Source organism: Serinus canaria, chromosome 13 (assembly GCF_022539315.1).
Source record: "Serinus canaria isolate serCan28SL12 chromosome 13, serCan2020, whole genome shotgun sequence".
Lineage (NCBI taxonomy): Eukaryota > Metazoa > Chordata > Aves > Passeriformes > Fringillidae > Serinus > Serinus canaria.
In genome coordinates, this window is record NC_066327.1 from 4,150,339 (window position 1) to 4,174,984 (window position 24,646).

The 24,646-nt window shown below is 42.9% G+C and overlaps 1 protein-coding gene across 4 annotated transcripts in view; it reads left to right on the forward strand.

The window, feature by feature from the left end:
- The window catches only part of SLIT3 (slit guidance ligand 3), a 526,251-nt gene that overhangs the window by 357,822 nt on the left and 143,783 nt on the right, over nucleotides 1-24,646 (forward strand). For all 4 annotated transcript variants that reach the window (XM_030229266.2, XM_050979618.1, XM_050979619.1 and 1 more), the window contains 3 exons: nucleotides 7,056-7,127; nucleotides 12,266-12,337; nucleotides 22,289-22,360. In XM_030229266.2, the coding sequence (XP_030085126.1) occupies nucleotides 7,056-7,127; nucleotides 12,266-12,337; nucleotides 22,289-22,360 (216 nt within the window). The remainder of the gene's footprint in view (nucleotides 1-7,055; nucleotides 7,128-12,265; nucleotides 12,338-22,288; nucleotides 22,361-24,646) is intronic.

Here is a 24,646-nt window from a genome sequence, read left to right on the forward strand (position 1 = left end):
GAGTCCCTGGGTGCCAGGGGGTGGGATCCACATCCCTGCTGGTCACTGCCCCACAGCATCTCAGAAACACCAACCCTGAGCCCATCTCAGGAGCACCAGCACTGAGCCCATCTCAGAAACACCAACCCTGAACCCATCTCAGGAACAACAACCATGAGCCCATCTCAGGAACACCAGCCCTGAGCCCATCTCAGAAACACCAACCCTTAGCCCATCTCAGAAACACCAGCCCTGAACCCATCTCAGGAACACCAGCCCTGAGCCCATCTCAGAAACACCAACCCTGAACCCATCTCAGGAACACCAACCCTGAACCCATCTCAGAAACACCAACCCTGAGCCCATCTCAGAAACACCAACCCTGAACCCATCTCAGGAACACCAACCCTGAACCCATCTCAGGAACACCAGCCCTGAGCCCATCTCTGAAACACCAACCCTGAGCCCATCTCAGGAACACCAGCCCTGAACCCATCTCAGAAGCACCAACCCTGAGCCCATCTCAGGAGCACCAACCCTGAGCCCATCTCTGAAACACCAACCCTTAACCCATCCAGGAACACCAGCACTGAACCCATCTCAGAAGCACCAGCACTGAGCCCATCTCAGGAACACCAACCTGACCCATCTCGAAACACCCTGAACCCATCTCAGGAGCACCAACCCTGAACCCATCTCAGGAACACCAACCCTGAACCCATCTCAGAAACACCAACCCTGAGCCCATCTCAGAAACACCAACCCTGAACCCATCTCAGGAACACCAACCCTGAACCCATCTCAGAAACACCAACCCTTAACCCATCCAGGAACACCAGCACTGAACCCATCTCAGAAACACCAACCCTGAGCCCATCTCAGAAACACCAACCCTGAACCCATCTCAGGAACACCAGCCCTGAGCCCATCTCAGGAACACCAGCCCTGAACTCATGTGCTGCTTGAATGAGGGATGGAATTGCCAGCAGGACCTGGAAAGTACCCAATCTCTCCAGCCTAAGGACTCTCATCCTGCATTTGTGTTCCCAGCCACTGTCCTGCACAGAGGTGAAATTGCTCCTGAGCCCACGTGCCCCAATGAAGTCAGCTGAGATGGGAAGTTACCTGTGGCTCAGAGCAGGGAGGCATTGTTTTGTATTGTACCCCCAAAGCAGCCTCTGATGAGCCCTGAACACCCTCACAGGTGATGGCTCAGGGGAGCTCACCTGGATTTTACCTCTGGGCACAGCCCAGCAGCATTCCTGCAGGCGTGGGAGGGAGCTCAGGGGGAGCCTGCACCCTCAGCCAGGGATAAAGGAAGGAAAAAACATGGATTAGACTGGCAGGGACAGTGCAGTGGAAAGTGATGAGGAAGGCCAAAATTTCCCACCACAAATGTGGAGTGTCACAGTGGTAGATGGAGAAAGTTTGAGGTTTGGCAGAACAATGCTTCATTCTGGTGTCAGTGTGGTTAGAGAGACATCGGTGTTTTGTCAAAAGATGCTTTGTGAAATACCAGTCTGTGGACTTCTCTGGTGTTTCTTGGTTGTCTGTGCTATATTTAATGCAAAATTAACGTGCTGCAGCAGAGGGGATGGATTTCTAACGTGGCTGCCATCACAAATTCAGTGGTTACCAGCTGAAACTGCAACTGCTCAGCTACACAGCTGAAACTAAACTCACTGCAGTGTGTCAGAAGATCCAGTGTCACTAGCACTGCTTTTAGCATAACACCATGGTATCAGGGAACATATCAAAACATCTGTTTTTATTCTGAAAGATGTCTTTTGGTGAGCAGAATTATCTGTGTAGCTTCCTAGGCAGATTTATGTTGACAAGTCACTTCACTGTTGATAGGATTTTGTCTCTTGAAGTTCTGCCCTCGGGTGAGTTGTTAGGAAGCAGTTCTGTCTGAAACTACAGCAGGAGCTCGACAGCTAGACCTGAAAATCAGCAGCAAAGGGAATATGAAGGGGAACTCCAAGTTGTCACCTTTATTAATACAGGTGGATGCTTTAGTGGCTCTCAGCTCTCCATTTCCTGAAGCAGACTCCATAAGAGGCATTTATAATGTGTATTATTAATTTTATTTGGGAGTCATTCAGGTGCTGTGATGAAAGGCAGCAGGATCAAAGTCTTGGAGGACCCAAATTGTTTAGGGGATTTTTAGAGTCTGGCTGGGGTGGAGGGTGAAGGCTTTAACTGTTCAAACAAAATCTAAAATGCTCCATGTCCTGCCATCCCAAAGCACTTTGTTTTGCCCCTGGGGACTGAGGGGTGAGAGACACAAAAAGCTGTTCCCTGGGATATCAGGCCATGAGCACTGCAGGTTCTGGCCTTGCACTGTGGCTCTTTCAGGCTGTGCTGCTGGATGAGCTGCAGGTCCTGACTGGCTGCAGGGCAGGATTCCTCCCTCCTCTCCCATCCAGGGCTGTCCTGGGTAAATCCTTCAGTGCAGCTTCCCAAACCTGCTGTGCCTGCTAGGAGTAAAGACTGTGATTCAGAGGAAGAGGCACAGAAAGGTGTCAGAGCAGGGATCATAGCTGTAGGAAGAAGACCATGTGTGATGGTGATTTATTTACTATTTATTCACCTTGAATACTGAAGACACACCTGTGGACTTTTCTTCATCAGAGACCAAAATGCATGATAATATATGAGAGCTAAACTGTGAGATAAATGTTGGAATAATGATCCAAGTAGATTTTTACAATCCAGTTGTTTCAGTCCCTGGATGGATTATTGTGTTCCCTAGAAATTTCCTCCTTCCTAATCCAAACTGTTCTCCCCATCCCTGGCTTCTGTCACCATGGTGGATGTGAATGATCCTTCCTTCCCCACCCAGTTCCCTGGCAATCCCTGCTTACAGGGAGGAGGAAAACAAGGATTTTGCCTTTCCCAGCACCCTTCACACAGGCTGTGTGTCCTGCCAGGTGCCACAGCTTTCTGAGGTGGCTTTGGCTCGGGGCTGTTTGGTCCTGGCAGCCCGAGCCATGCCAGCCCAGCAGAGCCCAGGGAACAATCTGGCTCATCCCCTCTGTGTCCCAGCAGGGCCCCAGTGCCTCCCCATGCCCAGGGACCTTGGTGACACAGCTCCTGGCACTGCTAACAGAACGTGGCTGTCTCATTTGTGGGCTCCATTCATCTGACAGCTGAGAATTATCAGTGCTGATGCTTCCCTCCCTCTCTTTTTCTCCAAGGTAGTGATTTGTCTATGTTATGGGTAGGTAAGCTTGACAAAACATTGCACATTAGCAGCTGAGACAGTGTTTGAAATGGGAAAATTGCTAGCAAACTGCTCCATTAGAGACCCAAATAACAAATTCTTTCTTTCCCTCAATGAAAGGGAGATAGTTAAAGCCCAAATTAATACGTCTGTCTCCCCAGCTCTGCAGGGGGAATCACTCTTCAAGACGAATGGCTTCATCACTCCTGAGTGTGAGCTGGCTCTGCTGAGTCCCTCTGAGGCAGAGTTTTTTATCCTTTTGTGTTTTGCCATCCTGGGCGTGAGCAATGCAGGCGCCACAGGAGGAGGTGATGAAAGGATTTGCACCTCAGTGAACTTTGAGATGGATTAGCATGGGAATTTGAGTGCTTGTTCTTTACCCTGGGAGAGTTTTTCATCTTTAACTGCATGGTTTCCCCGGGTTTGTTTTGCTCTGTTTTTTTCTCTGATATGTTTACTTTTTGCTCTCGTTGCTGCAAAGTCATTTTAAAAAAAAGTTAGAAGGAGGACTTTATCCTGTCTAGCATCATGTTATTACAAGAAAAAATGGATCTGAATCCAGTGGGCCCTCATACTTTGCAATCTCTGATGATATATTAGAGAAGAGAAAGGAAATTGTTCCTGTCCTTTGATGTTGTTGTCAAAGCCTCTAAAATAAAGCTGGGAGAGGCAGCCAGAGCATTGCTGTGTGTGGGGAGGGGGGAGATGTGCTTCAGTTCATCTCAGCACTCAGCTGGCAGCAGGGACAGCCACAGGGGAGACAGGGGAGCAGCAAAAACCTCTGGGAGTTTGAACAGGGCCAATTCACTTTATCAGTTTTGGGAATTCTCCTTGGCAAGTCTCTTAAACAGAGCTGAGTATGAAATGCCACAGGAGAATCAAGAAAAATTGTATTGAGCTGTAAGAAACCTTTAATGGGAGGGGAGGTAGTTGAAATGATCAAAATTTAGACTTTTAGGACTGTTTGTTTTGTACAGATTTCTCAAATGTATTGTAAAATTATTTTATAGTATATTCTGGTAATACCCCCCAAAAAATGAACTCCCAGATGCTAGCATAGATGGTTTTAGGGTGTATGACAGCACTCCACAGTATAGGGACGTGCCATAAAAACCACAGGTCATGTTCTAGGTAACCTAGGTATTCTTCTCTGAAATAAAATGTGGCTGTAAAATTTACAATTTCCCGCTTTTTGGAGGAAAAAGGGCCAATATTAGGTAAGAATACAGCTTTTCACTTTACTTCAAAGATGGCATCTCTAGCAGTTTCCCATTGTATGGTTTCTCATTAGGCCTTCATCTCCCTGAAATTTCCCCCTCCTGGGAGAACCTAGAGTTCCTTGAGATTTTTAATTGTCATGTGTGGGCTAAGCGAGGTGAAAGAGTAAAATAATAAAACAAACAAGGTATTTTCTGTTATTTTACTTGTGAAACTGCACTGTGTTTTTCAGGCTAGGTCTGCCATTCTATAACCTGCATTTATGTAAAAAGTAAACAGAAGTCAGGTTAGTACTTCATTCTGTTAAAGCACAGGCTTGCTTAATGCAGCCCTGGGTTTGGTTTGTGCCCAGGCTGGAGCCCACTTGCCCCCACACCCTGATGAGGGCCCCTGGTGCTCCTCTGGTCCCATCTGCACTGAGCAGAACGTGTCATGAGCATTCTTTAGTCCTTCGTTTGCAGAGGGCTTCGTGGAATAAAACAATGTCAGGTGCTGTGGTGGAAATAGAGCAGCAGATGACAGGAGCCTGGTCCATCTATTTCTGTACAGGCCATCTGCTCCAGATTTTGTAGGAAAGGGTGAAGAGTTCATTAGGTAGCTTCAGAATGCAACTCTCAAATTACTCCTGTTTCTGTCTTCCTCTCCACTTTTCCGAGAAATTCATTTTTATTTTCTTTTTTAATTTCATTTTTTCATTACTTGGGACCTGTGGCTGGCTATTCCAATTTTGGATATTTTTTTTCACCCTCTGTGTATATTTCCAACCTCGAGTCACTAAAATTGCCTGGGAATTTTGCTTGTGAAGAGCTTCACGTTTCCCCCCATCCCTGGGTTTGGGTTTCTCTGTAAGGACTGCATGCTGCCTGGTGTGCAGGATGGCTGAGCCCCCAGTTTCCATCCCCAGGGCCAGGAAATCGGGCAGGCATGACCCTCTTTTGTTCCTAGAAGTGCCTGCACAGAAACACTTGGGAGGAGTTGAACACCCGGCTGGCAGGCTGACAAAAAGCCTTTATGGGAAGAGTGTGTGCTGCTAATTCTGGTGACAAACACCCAACAATAGTGGCGTGCTGGAGCTCGCAGCAATTTGCATTTCACTGTGGACTTGCCAGAAATGAAATGTGTTATATTTAGACCAACTGGAAGGGAAATCTCAGACACTAATTCAAAGCACAAAACAAGGAATAGAATTAACTCTGATCACAACCTTTAAAAAGACATGGATGGCTACAGATACAAAAGAGGGCGAGCACATTGGCTCTACAAGCTGACTGTGCAAATATCAAAATATTTGTGCTTAAATAGCTTCTTAGAGTACAAACGAGCTGGCAAATTGTCTTATTTTCGAGGGGATTCTTTTCTTTTGCTTATGAAAGCACAGATCACCAGAGGGATAGAGAGCTTACACATTTTCTCTCTACGATCCCCTAGTACTGTGCAAACCTTGATTTACTTCTCCCATTTCACTTTATTGTCATTCCTGATTTTAAAGTTTTGGAGGTTTTTTTCTCCCATCTGCATTGCTGCAACAACTTGAAATGACTGGAGTGCCTCATTCCATCATCCCAATATGTTTTTGGATTTCAATTCTAAGCCGTTTTCAACCACAGATTTTTTACTATTTAAACTGTTGCTTTTTAAGACTTCAGGGGAAAAAAAAAGACACAAGATTTCAATAATAAATAAGAGCAAGGTGAAACCACATTTTGGTCTCAGTCCCAGCTCAGTAGAAACTTTGCTACCATGGTCAGTGGAATTTGTTGTTTGAGGATTCACTTTCACCTTTCTAATGGAGATGATTATTTAAAGTTCATCTGAGGAGAAGCCATTCCTTTTAGCAGGAACTCAGGAAACTTGCTGACAAATACTTGAAAGTACTATGGGGAAGGAACAGAAATTTATCTCAGTGGTTGCTGTAGGCGATGTCTTAAAGCTGCTTACATTTTATGGTAGTGATACATGCATTTATGGTACTTCATAAAGAATACTTCTTTCAAGTCAAATACTAGAAATAAAAACAGCAGACTTTTTATGTATTTTAGACAATATTTTAGAAAAATTTAAGTATTTGGTAGCTGGAATAGGGAGATGCAGTTCTCCTTTTTTACCCCTATAACATAAAGTGCTCCCCACCCTCTTAAAAATATGAATTTGTCTTGCAGTGAATTCACTTTGGTTTCTAGCATGTTCCCAGGCTGTTGCTCCTGAACTGGCCTGATTGTGTTATTACTCTGTTTACTGAACTGCCACAGCCTAGGCTAGCTGTCTGTTTAAACAGCCACATTCTATTGTCAACAGCTAGTCAAGGAAAGCATCTGTATTTTCTATTGTCTATCTTAACTTTAAAATATGCCTACTATTATTTATTATTTATTAATTTCATGAGCCTAAAAACTCCAGTTTCCTTAGCTTGTGACATTTCTTCTAGTCCAATTTAGCAATCAGAGAGATATTTTAATTTTCTATGTCATTTTCTCAATATTTTCTCTATTTAGTGGACTTCAAAATAAAAACTTGTTCTGCATAAGACCCTGTAAAATTGCTTTATATTTACATAAAATGTGCTGCCATAATTCATGTGATTCCTCTCCTGTAGCTGTGTAGTTAACATGTATATTGCTTTGTTTGTTTTCAGACGTTTGGAACAAAACCTCATCAAAATCATTCCCCCTGGAGCTTTCACCCAGTACAAGAAGCTGAAGAGAATGTAAGTTTTAATAAGACCAACATGCAAGAGCAATCATGAATCTTCTAGCTTCAAGTTCAGTATCTTCATTTTAGAAACATATTGGCAATTCTGTGTTGGAATCACTGGGGATTGCACAAATCATCTCTTCAGAGTGTAAGCAACAATGGAATTTGGTTCAGGATGCCTAGCAGTGCATGAAATCCTTAATAATGCTTAATTTCACTTCCTATTATAAACGAAGTGATTTAATTAGTTGTTAGTCTGCTCAGACTTCAAATCTGCTTCCCCAGAACAGATCTGGAGTTCCGTTTCTCTTCTCATCCGTTTCCCCTCTGTTTGCAGCACGTGGGGGTGGTGACCCCAGTTAGAGCAGGAGCCCCTTCTTGTGGGCAGGGAGGAGTTCTTTGCAGTGCCTCTGATGTGCTGATGTTGAAATGCTCTGACTGTTTACAGGAAAACTAAGAAACCTGCTGCAGCTTGTTGTCTCTGTCACTTCATCACCAGTAGATACCCAGATAATTCTTCCTTTTATTTCTCCTTTTGTTTTCTCTGTGGATTAAAAAAAGAATAATCCTGGTGTGTAGCAGAGCTGTCATGCAGATAACAGGGGGCATTCCCCCAGTCAGGGTTTTATTTCATTTCTGACTGACATGGCAAAGATGATGTGACAGTTCCACGATGATACAAATCCTGGTAAAGCAACTTCTCCCAGCTTCCCCACAGAATGGAGATTCTGCTGCTGCCCCTGGAGCAGTAACTTCCAGAAGTCGTTCAGCCTTTCTAGATGAGTGCTAATGCTGCTGAAAAAGTGCCCTTGCAGCTCTCCTCTGATGTGAGCAGTGCTGGAATTAAGACACTGTCAGCTCATTTCAGAGCAGGCACTGGATTATCAGATAGCTTTGGGAAACTGGAGTCAGCTTGCACCATGCCATTGATTTAAGGGCAAAATTGCTGTGTTCTCCAGTCCCAGCTTAGCAAGTTCCTAGTGCTGAAGAGCTGTAAATATGGATCTGAATATTTAACAGGTCAAATCATCAGTCTTAGATGGTCTCTATTCTTCTGTCTCCCTTCCAATATAGCTGTATGTATTTTTAAAGAAGTTCCGTACTGGATAGTAAGATGGTAATTTCAGTGAATGATGATGGATCCCTTTTCAGTGACCTAAATTGTAACTTTTTTATTATTAAAACCACTGTGTAGTTCTTTCTAAGGTATGACTAATTTTAGATTTTTGTGATGTTTTACTGTCTTTTCATCTTTCATTGATGGGTGAAGTGTAGTTTTATGGGAGTTGACAAAAAAATACTCTTTAATGTAGATAGCTGCCCTATCCAACATAGCACTTGCTATGTGAAATTATTAATGCTAAAATTCTGCAGCAGAATTCCATTAGCAAGTGGTGCTAACAGCTTTTTGGGGTGTAATTGGCAGACTCATTGAGATCTGAGCTCATAATGAAATGATAAGTTACTGTGCCAGATGATCTGTGCCAAAGCTTAGAGTGACAGGATCTTGTGGGAGAGCTTGGGACAGGTATTGGGCTGCAGAATGTCCCATAACAAACCTGATGTTTTGCCATTTGTTTATCCACCTGTCTCCTTGTTAAAGTTTAGTTCCTGCTGGACAGGGAGGCCCTGGATTGAGCAACAGTTCTGTTACACATGGTTTTATTGAGGTTATTTGTTTCAGTACTTAAAGAGGTTATTGATACCATCTTTTCAAGATTCCCAGTCCTGTTAACACAAAAATATACTTTGGTGAAGATTACATTCTCAAACAAAAGAATCATCCATCCTTATCCTTTACAGGGAGGATGAGTTCAGTATCACTGAAGTTTTGTTAGCCTTTCTTCATTTCTGTCACTTTGATTTCAGTGAACAATGCCATAGCAGGAAGATTTTCAATTTAATCAATGGATGCCCTACTGGGGGTACAAATGCAAAACATTAATATAATTGTTGTTATTGTTACCATTAACTACTATAGTAATATTTTATATCATTCAGGGCTTTAGCATAACCCTGTAAATTGTATTGTATTTTTCTCCTTCTGGTGAAAAAATATGCAAGAATGTCAGTGATAATAGTCCTCATTTGCAACTCTGTACTCTCGGTATTTTGATTCTTTACTGAGTATTTCCTGCAAGATAATGAAGTTTCCTTTCCTTAGCTAATTGGATAACTGAGATTAATTATTAAATTAGATCCACTTGTCCAACATAATCTTGATATGACTCGATATTATTAGGTCAAGATGACAGCAAAAAATGTATATTAATTCAAGTGCTATACTTGCATAGAGCTGCATTTTGCTGTTCAGAATTATCTCTTCAACAGCTTCCAGGATAGGAGAGTTAATTTGGTGATTAGGTTTAGTAAAGGAGCTGAAACCCATTTTGTCTTGGTTTAATCAGAATTTCCTGTCTCTGCTCTTGTGAGGTTTTTAACGAACAAGTTTGCAGAGCAAGAGTAAGAGCCAAGTACATGGAATAACTTTGAAGGTTGTGGTTGCACCTCTCTAGCTCTGATGCTTGTAGTGGCATTTCATGTTGTCAGACTAATTTTACCACATTTTAGCAGAAAACACATTGAGATTTCACAGGCTTGCCAGTAGCTCTGTGGAGTTGTGACATTTTTAAGCAGCTTCTACAAACTAAACCGTGGATGGCACGGATTTTGCTGTGTACTCATGTCAAATGAGAACAGTCCATTTTATATGTTAGAGATAATCAAGTAATCTGTTTCTAATAATGTTAGTCAACAAGAGAGTATTCAACCAATGCTATTAATAGTTTTGCATTTGGCTGCATCTAAAAATAAATGTGTTTTGTTTCAAAACCTTTTACAGTGAAGACATTTAAGCCATACAGTCATGTGTTACTCAGCAACTTGCAGGGTATCCTTGCTCCCCTGGTGCAAAGTCAAAACCAATTTATGTCCCCAGCTGGTGACTGAGCACAGCCACCCTCCAAGGTGTGTGCAGCAACCTTTTCAGAGATTTCTATCATGCTGTCAGAGATGCAGGGAGGGAGTGTGAGGTGACTGATATCATCCCTGCCTGAGTGCAATCCTGATAATTTTATTACATTTCCAGTTGAAGAGGCACACTTCCCCTGAGTGATTCGGAGCCAGCCTAAAGTAAGAAAATGAGCCTTATGTCACCTAAATTGTCCTGGTTGTGCAGCTCAGAAAAGCCTCTCTCTGTTCTGATGTAAATGAAAGCGAGAATAGGACAATCTCACCAAAGCAGGCCAAACACAGGGAACAAAAACACCAGGACAAAACTGAATCCCTTTCTCTCAGTCTGGTCAGAAGGAGATGGAACCTCCTAATCTGACAGCAGTGGAACTTGGGCTCTAATGAAAAGGAGATAATGTGTTTAATTATCTTCTGGTGCTGATTGTAGAGCAGCTGCATGAAGTGAGCGAGCGCTGAGCCCAGCGTGGCGTTTCACACACACCCTTAGGGTCCAGCCATGGGACACAGGAAGGCTGGGGATGCTGGGATACTCACTAAAACACTGCTGAAATACTTCAATCAAAAGCTAGATCCCCCTTCTCAGATGCTGCTTGTTGTTGTTCAGCAAACTCGCCTCTTCCCGTGGTTTTGGCAGATTTCAATTCCTCAATATTTAATATTCCCCAATATTTAATATTCCTCAATAAATAGACAGGACTTACTAGATAAAAGGCAGCAGTCAGTCTAAACAAGTTTCACAAAAACCTGTATAAAAACAAAAACAAATGTTCCTACTTTCAAGGTGACAAGTTTGGCTGCTGTGAATTGAGCTGCAAAACCGAAGTTTTCCACAACTCCTGTCCTGCTAGGCAGGATGTTGTAGCAGAAAACCTCAGTAGATTGCAGAGCCATTCTTTATGGACTTTAAAAAAGAATCAAACCTTAGAAAAGCTACCAAAAAACCAAACAAAAAAAATCCCACTTTACATGATTAAATTTGAAAAGAGTTTGAGGACCTCATTAAAATTTTAACCAACATAATTTGTAGCTTAAAAGATGTAGAGAATGGAAAACCTCTTTAGTTTCTGATTAGTAAGTTCTCATTCAAGTGATGTTTTATTTAGAGTTTCCTTGGATCCATAGCATGTGCCCCATTGGAAATAACAGTGAAGATGAACATTAAATACTGTACTACTGCAGCTATCAGTGAAGAGATTTGATACTCCTGATACAAGCTGATACCAGCTCTCAGGGAGTGCAGGGAGGGGGCTGAAGGTTGTGTCCCAGCTCAGCACCTGGTTGAGCTGATGGGCAGAAAGTCTGGGTGACAGTGCCAGTCACAATGGGGCACCCAGCTCTGAGCACCTGGGTGCCAAGTGTGGTAAATTGGGCTCCTGGTATAAAGTTACTGTGGCACAGTCTGTATTTATCCTTGTGCTCTTGGCTGGTTATGATTCCAATTGAAGAGTATTTTCCAAACCAGGAGCACACATTTCTTTAAAAATCCAGCAGGCAGTACTGAGTGAGTCCCACTCACAGCCCAGCCAAGGGGTGGGATCTGGCTGGGCTCCCTGACAGGGTCTGCAGGGGGCTGGGGGTCCCCAGGGCTGCTGCATCCAGAGCTCCACAACTCCCATTCCATTGCTTGAAGGCTTCCTCCAGTGTCTGAACTTCACCAGATCAATGCTGAGTGGATTTTGTGCTGCTTGTTTTTTCTAGGCAATCAGAGCCCAGAGCTCAGAGGAGCAGTGCTGAGCTCCCTGCTCTGGATCAGGGGCTGGGCACCCTGCATGATCCACTCTGCAGTTACCAGGTGCCCTTCCACGCCTGCACTGCAGTGTTCAGACACCTTGTGCCTTGTCATGGGCTGCTCCTTGTGCTGCAGGAGGGTTGCAGTGCCATCTCCAGTAGCAATGGCTTTGGGATGCTTTCATCAGCATCACTGTTGTTCTTTGTAAAAACCTTTTTCTGACATCCATAAAATCAAAGTCCTAATTAAGAAGGGTGCTCTCTCTTGAGGCTGTGTCTTTTTATACTGACTGATGTTTTGCCTATCTCTGCCCTTACATAGTTCATCATTTCTCTGAGATAATATGATCATTTACTTCTGTTTTTATATCAAGTGTGTTCTTCCAATACAGCTAAAATATTTCATTAGATTCCTGTTTGCTAACATTTTTTAAAACCTTCTTTTCACAGAGACATCAGCAAGAATCAAATAACTGACATTGCACCTGATGCATTCAAAGGCTTAAAATCTCTCATTTCATTGTAAGTAGAAAATAGAACTGAATGGGCATTTGGGGAGAGCTTGCATGTAAGAGGAATAAAAATGATAATGTGCTGTCTGGGGGAACATATGTTTCTGTGTGCAACTGCCAGCTTGTGTGAAGCATCTGATCTTTTGTAAATGAAAAATTTTGTAAATGAAGTTCAGAAAGAAGGACTTTCTACAAGTCTCTCATAAGGCTGCTGGCTTCTGCACTTCAAATCCCTTCAAACATTGTTCAATCTTCTGTACCCGTGCACCTGCAGGCTGCTCCAGGCCCCCACACTCCTCATGGCACACCAAAACCTCACCTTGGGCAGGATTGGGGCTGTCAAGCAGGGAAGAGTTGGGAAAATATTTCCATAATGGATTTTTCTTCTATAGTAAAGAAATGACACTCTCTTTGGAGTTTTCTGGCTTTGTGATGTAGGGGTTTTTTATTTTTTTTAGGGTTTTTTTTTTTGTTTGTTTGGGTTTTTGGTTGTTTGTTTGTTTTTTTGGGGTTTTTTTTGTTGTTGTTTTTTTTCTGTGGTAGTGGGTTTTGGTTTGTCTTTTTTTTCTTCAAGCTAGTTAGGGAAGGACCTAATCATACGAAAATGTCTGTATGCCTTAGCTGTAATTACTGCTTTAATAAGCTGGAGGGGGACTGAGATATGATTTCATACAGGAGGTAAAAGGAAGGGAGGATCTCTTGACAGCCATTTGTTTCTCTTTACAGAACACAGAAAACTGATTTAGCACCAGGGTGAATTTACATGCAGCTGTATTTCAGCCTAGGTACCCCCAGCACTATTAAAACAGCTGAGCTTTTAATGGGTAAAAAGAGCAAAATCAGAAGCTGCATATTGAGGATAAACTAGAATAGAGTGGTAGAACATTGAGAGAAGAGGAAAGCACAACTAGAATGATATTTACCTGTGCTAATTTTAAAAACAGTATGGAAACAATTATCTCATTAATATTCATATAACACAACTTGGTTTTTAAAAACTGTAGTTTGTTTCTACAAGCTGACATAAATTTATTTTCTGAATACTGGGTAATTCTGAGAAACTGCATAAGTTTTTGGCTAGAAGAATATCAGAAAGTTATTAAGTACTAAGCTTCCATGTTGCAGTAAACCTGTGAGCCAGAATGCAGAAGGATTGGCCCTTCTTTGTGCCCTGAATCCAGCTGGGAGAATGCCAGAAATAAATATTAAGTGTTGCTGGTGTTTGTTAAATAGTTCAAGGGGTTTTATTCAGCGTGCTGTGGAAATGGTCAAATCCCTCACTGCTGTCTGGAAACAATTCAGCAGGAGAGTGACATTTACTGAAGGCTACAGTTTTGGCCTGGTGTGAAACTCCTGCTGATGCTGCAGTGCTGCAGCTTCCTGGGCCTGGCAAACCTCCTGGCTAGGAGGGAGCTGGATGGACAAGACATTTCCACTGGGCTTGACTGCCCAAGGCAGAATGGATTCAGCTTTAGCACAGTTAATTCAGATACCCCCAGGGGGCATCAGGAGTGTGGGACAAAACACATCAGAGTGGACAGGGAGGAAATGAGAATATGAACTGGGCAGGAGTTTGTGGTGTTCTGACTTGCAGACAGAAGCAAGTGACATGACTGTGGAGTCTCTGCCCTGTCATCCAGGGCAGTATTTTAAGTAAATGATGTTTGAATATGCTCATATCCCAGTGGGTAAAACAGAGCTTTAGTTATTGCCAGTAGGTTATGGCAGGGGGATGAGATGCAGCACAGCAAAGGCTGTAGCAAGGGAACTGCCTCCAAGTCTTTCCTTTGCCTCAGTTTCCCTGCACCACAGACACACAAAGCTGTAAAACAGTTTCTCCTCTCCTTGGCAGCCTTGTTTCTAGGGCAGTATCAGCCTCCTCCTCTAGGGTCAGTTATCAGCTGGGTTTTTGCTTTCTTCTGAAAGGTTTTGCCCTTGCTGTTCATTGCAGGTAGGTCTTAAAAATGTTTTCCCTCTAGTTGCCAAGCCATGGTTAGTTCCCTCATCTTTCATGACCTGTCACTCAGACCTGGCAGGTTCCTCTCTGTAGTTCTTTCAGTTTCTGAGCTTAGATACCTTTATGGAGCAGGATGATTTTCTTTATGGCCAGCAGAATCTGGGTTTCTCTGAAAGCTTCCCCAGGTGAGGACTCCTTGGAGGTGCCTCCCTCCCAGTGACAGTGCCAAAGGGCACAGGGATGCAGGAATGAAGTGGGACAGTGGCTTACCAGTGTTTTCCCTCTTGGCAGCTCAGTCTTGTGGGTGCCCAAGGCCCCAGTAAGTTCAGTCTCAGCTGTGTGCCCTGGAGGAGCACTGCTCTGCATCCAAGGAACAGCTCTGTCTGTTCCTGCACCTCACTCAGGTGGGGTTGGTGCATAAACTTTAATGAGACATCCCCGAGGTTCACTCTCTGCACAGAGCAGCTGGATTTGCAGCTAGCTGAGTTCCAACCAGAAGAAAGGAGGGGAAAGTATTAATGCACAAATGAGAGTAAGCAACTTGGTTTCCATTAAAAATGGAGTGCTGCTGTACAACCTAATATCCTTGTGCTTTTTTCTCTGTTTTTATCCCCATTCTGTGCTCCTCCCTCTGCTCCCTGCTTGCATGCAATCACAGGGCTCCCTGTGGGTCTGGGAGCCAGAGTGCTCCTCTGGAAGGCAGCCAGCCTTGTTAGTCTGCCTGCCTAATGCAGGCCTGGATTTAGGGGGTTCTGCTCTGCTTTCCCCTGAGCCCAGCTTGGCTTGGTGTTTCCAGGCAGAAATGCTTCTCAGAGCACTCTGCCTGTTGTACCTGTGTTGAGATGGTAGGAAAAAATAAAGTGTATTGCAGTTTCCAAACATGGGAATGTTTATAACAGAAGCTGTTTCCTCTAAAACGTCTAAAACTTAAATCTTTTAAAAGTGCTAAGTGATCCATGTGCTAGCAGGTCATGGTTTTTATTTTAAATCCATATATTTTCTCTAATAAAAAACTCACCTGGGGGAGTCAAACAGGACACAAAATGATTATACTTGAAAGCAACCATTTCTACCTTGGGTTTTCTCTGCATTTAGCAAAAAAAGGTAAGTTTCTTCCTGTGGGGTACTCATGACTTCTCCATTCCCCACATGCAGGAAGAAATAAGTTACTTTTTCTATGTCCATTTTTCAAAGGGATTTTGTTCCCTATTCATATTTTTCCTTGGATCAAGAAATTTCTGCTTAGAAACATTTGGGGATGCACATAACTTCTTTTTTATCCTGGTTGTTACAGAATAAGGAACTGGAATCATTATGATTTAAGGACTTTTTCCTGGAGTTTCCTGGCTTTTCCTTTTCTTCTTGTTGTGCTAGAAGAATTAGTCTGGCCATGCAATATTTCCTTCATATGAGAGCAAATGGAACCCCTGCATTGAGAAGTGGGGCAAAATTGGTGGGTTGCAAAGGAAGGTATTGCCTGAATTTGAAGGGAAAGGTTGAGAAACATTGTTTGTAGTCCCTGGTGTTTGTGTTCCAAGGTTGGCAGGGCCCCTGCAGGAGCTGGAGTGGTCAATAACAGCCCAGAGCAGGGGGGACAATAGCAACAGCTTCATGTTTCAATACTACTTCACACACTTTCTAAAGTAAATTAATTTTCCATTTAATCAGCTCAGGAGAATCTGTCTGGTATCAGTGAGAGAGTTGTATCAGCATTTGCTTATTGTTAATAGCATCAGAGATAAATGTAATTCCTGGGCTCAGTAAAAGTCCCACAAATGCAGGTTTGGAAGGCCATATCCAGACTGTCTGGGGACATTTTATGGGATATGACAAAACAGTCTAAGCCTTCAGGGTGTTAAACTGCATGAATAAGTTTTAGGCCATTGCAGAGGGAGAATTCCTTTGGTTTTGTTCATACACTGAATTAAGCTAGGGAACACTTTAAAAGCTTAGATCAGCCTGGGCACCAAGACAAGAGACAGCTTAGGTTTTGCCATAGCAGTCCCATTTAGACCATCATCTCCTGGGTGATGATCTATGGGGTGTCATTCATGGTGATTTGAAATCTGCAATAAAACACTGTCTGTTGCAATGGCTGACAAACTTATTTTAAGGTAACAAATTGCTTTGGGTAGTTTTACTGTGATTTATTTAGCTTAGCTTATTCTGAAGAAATATGAAATAGTGCAGGGGGAAAAAAATTACAAGTCTAAGTTTCTTTTAGATATTAGAAATTTATTGCTGTTTTTATCCCTATCAATTTGTCCTCTTCTGAAAACCTGGATTCGTGTCCAGCCTGTGGCATTGTACAGAGCTTGGGAAATATAATTCTTCCTAGCAAGAATTGTTTTCACAGTCTGAAGGAAAGTTAAAAGCATTCTGAGGACTGAAAAAGACATTGCATAAAGTCACAATTTGACACTTCAGTAAGAATGTTTCAGCCCAGCCAAAATAAAGGAACACTTAGCTGGAAACCATATGGTCTAAAGTAAGGGATTCTGTGCTAGGCTTTCATACCTCAAAAAACTCTGTGTCACCTTCAAGGGAGAAATCTCTGTATTCTGTGATCTGACTTAATGAAGCAGCTGAATTGCAGCTACATGAGCCAGTGAGGAAGCTGAGGAGCAGAGACATAAAATAAAGAACACAGCAATTGTTGTTTCACACCCTTTGAAGGTGGCCTGTTAAACTCCAGTGCATCTGAAAGGCCGTGTGTGGCTAAAGCCAGTGCAATTCCCTCTTTTTGAAATGGTGCAAGAGGCCAGAATGGATAGAGACTGTGAAGAATCAGTGGAAATTTCGTGTTTTAGGACCCTTCTGCTGGAGGTTTGGTCCATCACTGATTATGTTCTCACCCAGCATGTTTGTGGCTACGTGTGCCTCCTGTGCTCTCTTTGTGTGTGCTGTGCCCCAGAAGTGCAGATCAATCCATGCAGGGACCATTTTCACTGTTTAATCTTCATTTTAGGATATCCTGGGTTAAACAGCAAAACTTGAAGCTCAGTAGTAACAATTAATTATTTAACTGGCAATTTAATATCTAACATGTCTTGGGATGGATACATCATTGGGGACTATTAAAATACCATGCCAGAATCAGCCTAAAGAAACACAATGCCTCATTTGTGACTGTTTTACATTTCTGCAACTTCTTGGTGCAGACCCATAATGACTCTTTGGGGTGCTGCTCCCAGGGATGTCCAAAGCTTGCAGAGCTGCCAGGGCTTTGTGCTTTATGTGCTGTGGTATTGTCAGACCCGTGGCTGGCTTACTCTCCTAAAGATGAGGAGCCAATGAAGAATCAGGAGCCCACACAAAAAAAATCTTAGTAATTTTTTTGGAGTTCTAATTAATGTTCTAATTCACTGGTTCACTGTCCATTGGCAGCAATTACTGAAGTGCTTTTATTTTTATTACATGTTAACTTTGTTAGTGAGTTTTTAATTTAAAAAAAAAGCTTTCAGGTGCTTTGGGACAGAAGAGGGGTTGTGTCCCTGTGCCAAGCCTGCACATCAGCCAGGACACCTGCATGTCCTGGAACACATGTGGGGGAAGCAAGTGAACCCCAGTTTTAGAACTTAGAATGCCAAAGGGCAAATCTCCTAAAATTTGCCTCTGCTGGAAAAAGCCCTGGAGATTTAAATGAAGCTTTTGAATTGAATTGGTCATAAATCCTGCTATATGGCTTTTTAAAGTTGGTATTTGTTTGGTTGGTTTTGTTTGGTTGCCTTTTTTTTTTTTTTTTTTTAGTTTGGTGGGGTTTTGTTTGTTTTGGGTTTGGTTTTTGGGGGGATTTCTTTTTTTTTTTTTTGACATTTTGTTTTTTTTCTGTAGTTGGTTGGTTGGTTTTTTGTTTAGCTTTGTTTTCTGGGGTTTTTGGGTGTTTGGTTTTTGTTTGTTTGTTGGGTTTTTTTGTTGTTGGTTGTTTGGTTTCATTTTGTTTTGTGGGTTTTTTGGGGGTGTTCGGGTTTTTTTTGTTTTGTTTGTTTGTTGGGTTTTTTTTGTGGTTGGTTGGGGTTCTTTTTTCATTTTGGTTTTTTATTTGGGGGTGTTTGGAGTTTCTTTGTTTTGTTTGTTTTTTGGGGTTGTTTTGTGGTTGGTTTGGGTTTTGTTCCATTTTTTTGGGGGAGGGGCGGTGTATTTTTTTTTTTTTTTTGCCTTGTTTAGCTTTTTTGGTTTTTTGGGGGGTTGTTGTTGGCTGGGGTTTTTTTTCTGTTTTGTTTTGTAGGTTCTTTTGGGTGTTTGGGGTTTTTTTTTGGTTTTTTATTTGTTTTTGGGGTTTTTTTTTTGGTGGTTGCTTGGGGTTCTTTTTTCATTTTGGTGGATTTTTTTGTGTGTTTGGGGTTTTTTTTGTTTTGTTTCTTTTTTGGCTTTTTTGTGGTTGCTTGGGGTTTTTTTCCTATTTTTGGGGGGGTGTACTTTTTTGGTTTTGTTTGTTTTTTGGGGGGGGTTGTTGTTGGTTGGGTTTTTTTCTGTTTTGTTTTGTAGGCTTTTTTGGGTGTTTGGGGGTTGTTTTGTCTGTTTGGGGTTTGTTTATCTGTTTGTTTGTGTTCAGTTGTTTTTGTCAGGGGTTTTTTGTTTGGTTCCTTCCCCCCAGAGCTGCTGCAGAGGGTGCAGAGCAGGGAGGTGGGCAGAGAGGCAGGAGGAGAGGGGGGGTCCCAGGGGCTGCAGGGCTCCCCAGCCCAGCCCTGCCCAGGGCAGAGCAGGAGCCAGCCCAGGGATGCCCTGGTGGCACTGAGCTCTGCCCAGGGATGCTCTGGTGGCACTGAGCTCTGCCCAGGGATGCTCCTGGTGGCACTGAGCTCTGCCCAGGGATGCTCTGGTGGCACTGAGCTCTGCCCAGGGATGCTCTGGTGGCACTGAGCTCTGCCCAGGGATGCTCTGGTGGCACTGAGCTCTGCCCAGGGATGCCCCTGGTGGCACTGAGCCCTGCCCAGGGATGCTCTGGTGGCACTGAGCTCTGCCCAGGGATGCCCTGGTGGCACTGAGCTCTGCCCAGGGATGCTCTGGTGGCACTGAGCTCTGCCCAGGGATGCCCCTGGTGGCACTGAGCTCTGCCCAGGGATGCTCCTGGTGGCACTGAGCTCTGCCCAGGGATGCCCCTGGTGGCACTGAGCTCTGCCCAGGGATGCCCCTGGTGGCACTGAGCCCTGCCCAGGGATGCTCCTGGTGGCACTGAGCTCTGCCCAGGGATGCTCCTGGTGGCACTGGGCTCTGCTGGCTGACACAGCCAGAGAATCTGAGCAAATCAGGTTTTCTGTGCCTTTCCTGCAGGCAGGGGCAGTGAGAGCTGCCCTGGGAGCTGCAGTGCAGTGCAGAGCTCCCTCCCTGTGCTGCCCTGCTCTCCTGCAGCCCAGGCATGGCAGGCAGACGTGGCATCAGCTCCTTTGGCTCTGTGCACTGCTGAACATGAATATGAATTAGAGACAAGTGCCTGAGCTCTCATACTGACTTTTGTTTAGCTGCTAATCTGTTTGAATGCTAATGTGCCACATGCACATAAGCCAAATTAGTTTGGAAAATGCTTATTTTCCTTTTCATGGCTTCTGAAAATCAGAGCTTTGCTTTATTTTATAAGCTGCTTTGGTCTGTTTTGCTGAAAATAATAAAGATGTACAAACACATCCAAGGTTCAAAGTTCAGTAGCACACTGCACTATAACCTTTTGACTCTCAAATTAAAAAATACTTGCTCTGAGGGTCTTATTTTGATATTTGCATTCAGTAGTTCCATTGGACAGGAGTGGTGATATTTCTTTAAGGTTTTGTTTCACCTCTACAGCCAGAATAACCCTTAGGCTGGAGTGCCCTTACTTTCCATGGGCATTTTGTAAAACTTGGCTCCTCAGTTCCTCTTTGCAGTTGTACTGTGCATTATTGATGGGCACTGATGATCCTGCTCCTTCAGGAAACTAAGGAGGATGTTTCTCTGACATCCTGGAGTTTGCAGTCTAAACTCAGTGTACAGGTGACCCACTAAAGCTAAGGAAAGCTAAAGAGAGGTTTTTCAGGAAGACTGGGAGGTGAAGAGGAGGCACCCTGGGTTCTGTGGGCATTGATGTTTTAACCTTTTACAAATATTTTATTTGCAGAGGTTTTGCTTCTGCTTCCTGGTACAGGTGCACACATCTTTGTGCAGAAAGAAATCTGTGAGTCAGCCTTTCACATGCTGGTTTGGAGCCCAGTGAAATCCAGGGGCTTGTCTAAATGATCCTGTCTAAATGATCCTGTTAAACCTCTCCAAGTTCAGCCACCATTTCTGTCCAGCTTTGGATGGGTTATAAAAATCTTCATGTATTGCATTACATTAAAATTTCCTATTTTGTTGAAATAGGAAATTGTGTGTGTCTTCTGAAGCTGAAGTTAAGGAACAATCAGAAAAATTTGGAAGCATTCATTGCTCAAAAGAAACACTAATGGGAGCAGCACATTACAAACACCTCCTGACTCTGTACTAGATAGAGAAATTGTTGCATTTATTTAGAGAAAATAAAATGCTGGATGACCCTGAGTTCCTGGAGTAGCGCTTCAGTTCATGCTAAACTGCAAAAGTAATGAAAAATCGGGTTTCAGTTTGGGTTTTGGTATTTAAATGGTGTTCCTGTGTTTAGGCTCAGAAATGAGCTGCTCTGGGAAGGCTCCCACAGGGGTGATGGTCTCCCAGTGACTGATGAAGAGTAAACTGAAGTGGTGATGCTCTGGGAAGGCCAGGGGCTATTGGAAATGGTCTGCTGTGCTAAGAGTTTGGTTTTCAGCATGTTCAACTCTCCCTAATATTTCAAACCTTGTCAGGCAGGGTAAGCCAGGATTTCAGCCAACATCCCAGCCTCACATGGTCTTTTGATTCCATGCCAGCCTATTGTTCCACATTAAAAGTGAGGGAATCAACAAATTCAGGGGCACACCAGCAGCAGAGTTTTGGCATTTGCTGGTTTATAACCATTTGCCACGTCCTTTCTAGAGCATAAAAATTACATAAATTCTGGTTTTTTCCCAGTTTAAAATGTTTAGGTAAGGAAAATAGTTGTCAGAGGGAGCCTCATCATCTTCCCTTTTACCAGGATCACAAAAGCTGCTCAGCCACTGTCTGGTTTTTACAAATGATACCAACCTGCAGAAATGACATGAGCTCATCCTTCAGCCATGATTGAATTGCTGGTGTTCCTGTCATACATGATTTTGCTCTGATCACTGGGTAACACATCTCAGCATAATGGTGCTTCTGTCTCTCTTCCCCCTTCGTTCAATTTCTAAGGATAATATATGTGCATTTCTCCATTAAAAAAAAAAAATGAAATATTTTTAATGTTAAAACTGAATCATGGATATCAGGTCATATATTTATGGTTGATTAAATATACACAGTGACTCTCATTTTTGTTATTAAAGCTTTACTGATTTTTATAACTAAGCTATACCTAAATTATTTGTGAGTTCCTGAAATATATGTCTATTTCCAGTTCAGGATAAATTTCTTTATATTAGTTCATTGAAATGGTAACAGCAGCTGGTGAAGCCATAATATTTTATCCAGTGATGCCTGTGTCACATTTCATGCCAATTACTGTATCTTAAGAGACTCAGTTATATGAAATTTTATCGACAATCAGCTTGTGCTCTCTGGCTTTTAAATTCACTATTACTGAGCAGAATTCTAGGTTTTTGCATCAGACAATGTGCCTTTCAGTGGCTAAAATATTTCTAAAGAGGATGGAAAAAAAAAAAAACCCTTTAACAGAATGAAAACTATTTCAGATAGAGTTTTTGGCTGGTGTCCAGTTTCTACATTAAAAATGCCTCCCAACACCAGACGAAGCCTGAATCATAACGACTCATTTAATGCCATGTGCTCTCTGAAAAGAAAATGAGATCAGTGGTTAAATGAAATGCCCACAGATCCTGGGCATGGTGCACCATGATCAATAAAGATGATAATGCAGAGATGTGGGAGGACACTAAACTGGGCTGTTATTTAAGATTTATTTTGTCTTCCTGAATCTTTCAGAGTGCTCTATGGAAACAAGATCACGGAGATTCCCCAGGGCCTTTTTGATGATCTTGTGTCTCTGCAGCTGCTGTGAGTATGATCCCTTCCTCTTCTTTATTTTACTGACTAGCTAGATTTACTGTTCTTTCAGCTTCTGACATTGACAGAACCACCTTTTCCACTGAAAACTCTCTGGGATGTGCTAGGCTGTTGTTTCTGTGTCAGGCAAGAGGGAGGCAAGGGCTGAAAAAACTAAAAAAGGAAGGTGTCAACAGTTTTATAGCAGAGTGTGTGTAATGGATAATAGACAAGGAGGATTTAAGTGTGGGGAGGAAATGAGAGAGTCTGTCCAAGAAAGGAAATTTGGTGGCTGGCTGGTGCGTGGGTGGGGATGCCATCTGATTGTTTTTACACATTTAGCACTTGTGGTTCAATGTCTGGATCCTTGAGGGCTTCTGTGCTGCAAGAACCTGCTGGGGCAAGGGAAAGGGCAGTGTGAGAGCTCTGACTGCTGCAACTCGTGCTCAGTTCCACATTCTTACGATGTCAGAAGGAGCTTAGCTGCAAGAGAAATGATTTTACAATATATTGCTATTTAAAGTATTTTATGCCATGTGTGATTTGACTTGCAGTCATGATCAGGGTAAGATACATAGAGAGATATTCATTATGTAATAATGGGGAAGAAAAGATTTCCTAAGCCAAATGTGCAATTGCAAATTTCACTCTCTCTGGTCTCCATGATCACATTGGGAACCAGTAACTCCTTCAAAGGGAAGGAGTTCAGCCAGGCAGCAGAGGGAGCAGCAGGGAAGTGAGTTCAGTGTGTATTCCTGGTGTTCTGATACACTCCAAAAATAAAGGTGATGTATCAGAAGTGAGTCAGTTCTGGTTTATGTCACATACAGCACTCCACCCCAAATGGTAAATCCTATTTAATGCAGAATATGAAGCAGATTTTAGACATGTCACTTGAAGCTTTTCTGACAATCCTGCTGTAGCCAGCAGTGACTTCCCCCAGGGTTGTCCTTGCCATTGGATGTGTCGCTGTGACTGCAGCCTTTGCTGCCCTTACATGGGATGTCACAGTAAGCTTGGATTTACATCAGCATTCATGAGCAAAGCCAAACAAGCACAGTGGAGTCACTGAAATGACTCTGTGCTGAGTGAAGGACTACTCAGATGTGTAATTTATCCATGGACCTTAACTGCAGACATGGACCAGAGCAGGGCAAGCAGGAGCCCCTTTGGTCTGGCTGGGGCAGTCCCTGGCTGGGGCAGTGGGGAGCTGCCCATACCTTTATCCTCACCCTATGCACCTTTTTCTGGCAGCTCCTTTCCTCTCTCCTGCCCAAAACCTCACAAGTTTTCTGGGACTTCAGTGTTTCCCTGCCTGGGCAGTAAGAGAAATTTTGGGGGTGGTTTCCCAGGTGTGAGGACAATAATTATGGAAGTGCAGAGGAGCTGGGACTCATCCTACTTTGAGAAAAAAAAAACCAAACAAACTGTATTTTAAATAATCAGAGACTTAAAACCATCCTCCCCAACCCAAATACTTTACAGTTGCAGCTTTGAAGTGATACTCTTCAAAATTTGTTCTGTCTCATCCAGGACACTTTACTGATAGAATCCTTCCCAGGAGGAAAATATCAATAAGAAAATCACTCAACACATGGATCACCATGTCCTATGAAAATATGGGGCTAGAGCTTCTGCATAAGGCACTAATCAATTTTTAACTCCTTTATAGAACAGTCCTAGGGTGCATGTAGAGCAGGCCTTTAGTGAAGTGAATATTTAACTCAAGATACAATTGTTTTTAGTCAGAATTGGCTCAACTGATGCCTTGTTGTAAAGGAAACAAAATCTGTGTGCCAGGGAGCCACTGAAAGGTGTTGTGCTTCAACTATTTAAACGTTCTCAAGCTGAGACAATGTAAATAGGTTGCCTTGTTTTGGGAATCCCAAAACACCATGACCCTGGGGCTTCCCAGGGCCTTCTTCAGAGTGTTTGTATGTAAAGTATCTTTTGGCAAGGACAGCATTGAATGATCATGTTTTAAATGCAAACAAATGTCTGCAGCTTTTTGGACTGTGGCTTTGAAGCAGCTGCTCTGGGATTGCTTGTAGTATTTTAATGGCTACTAAAAAAAAAATATAAATGACATTTGTTGGTCTTAGACCTGCTGTTGAAGAATTGGAAGAGTGCCCTGTGATTAGATCTAATTTAGTGTTCTGTGGGCACTAGATTGGATTTCTCCTTATTAGTCTGGAGACACTCTGATAAGAACACTCTGATTAAGGTATCCTGGTAGCCTGTTTGATTTCCTGAGCTGGTTTAGAAAGGAGCAGTTTAGAAAATGTAGTGGCTTTATGC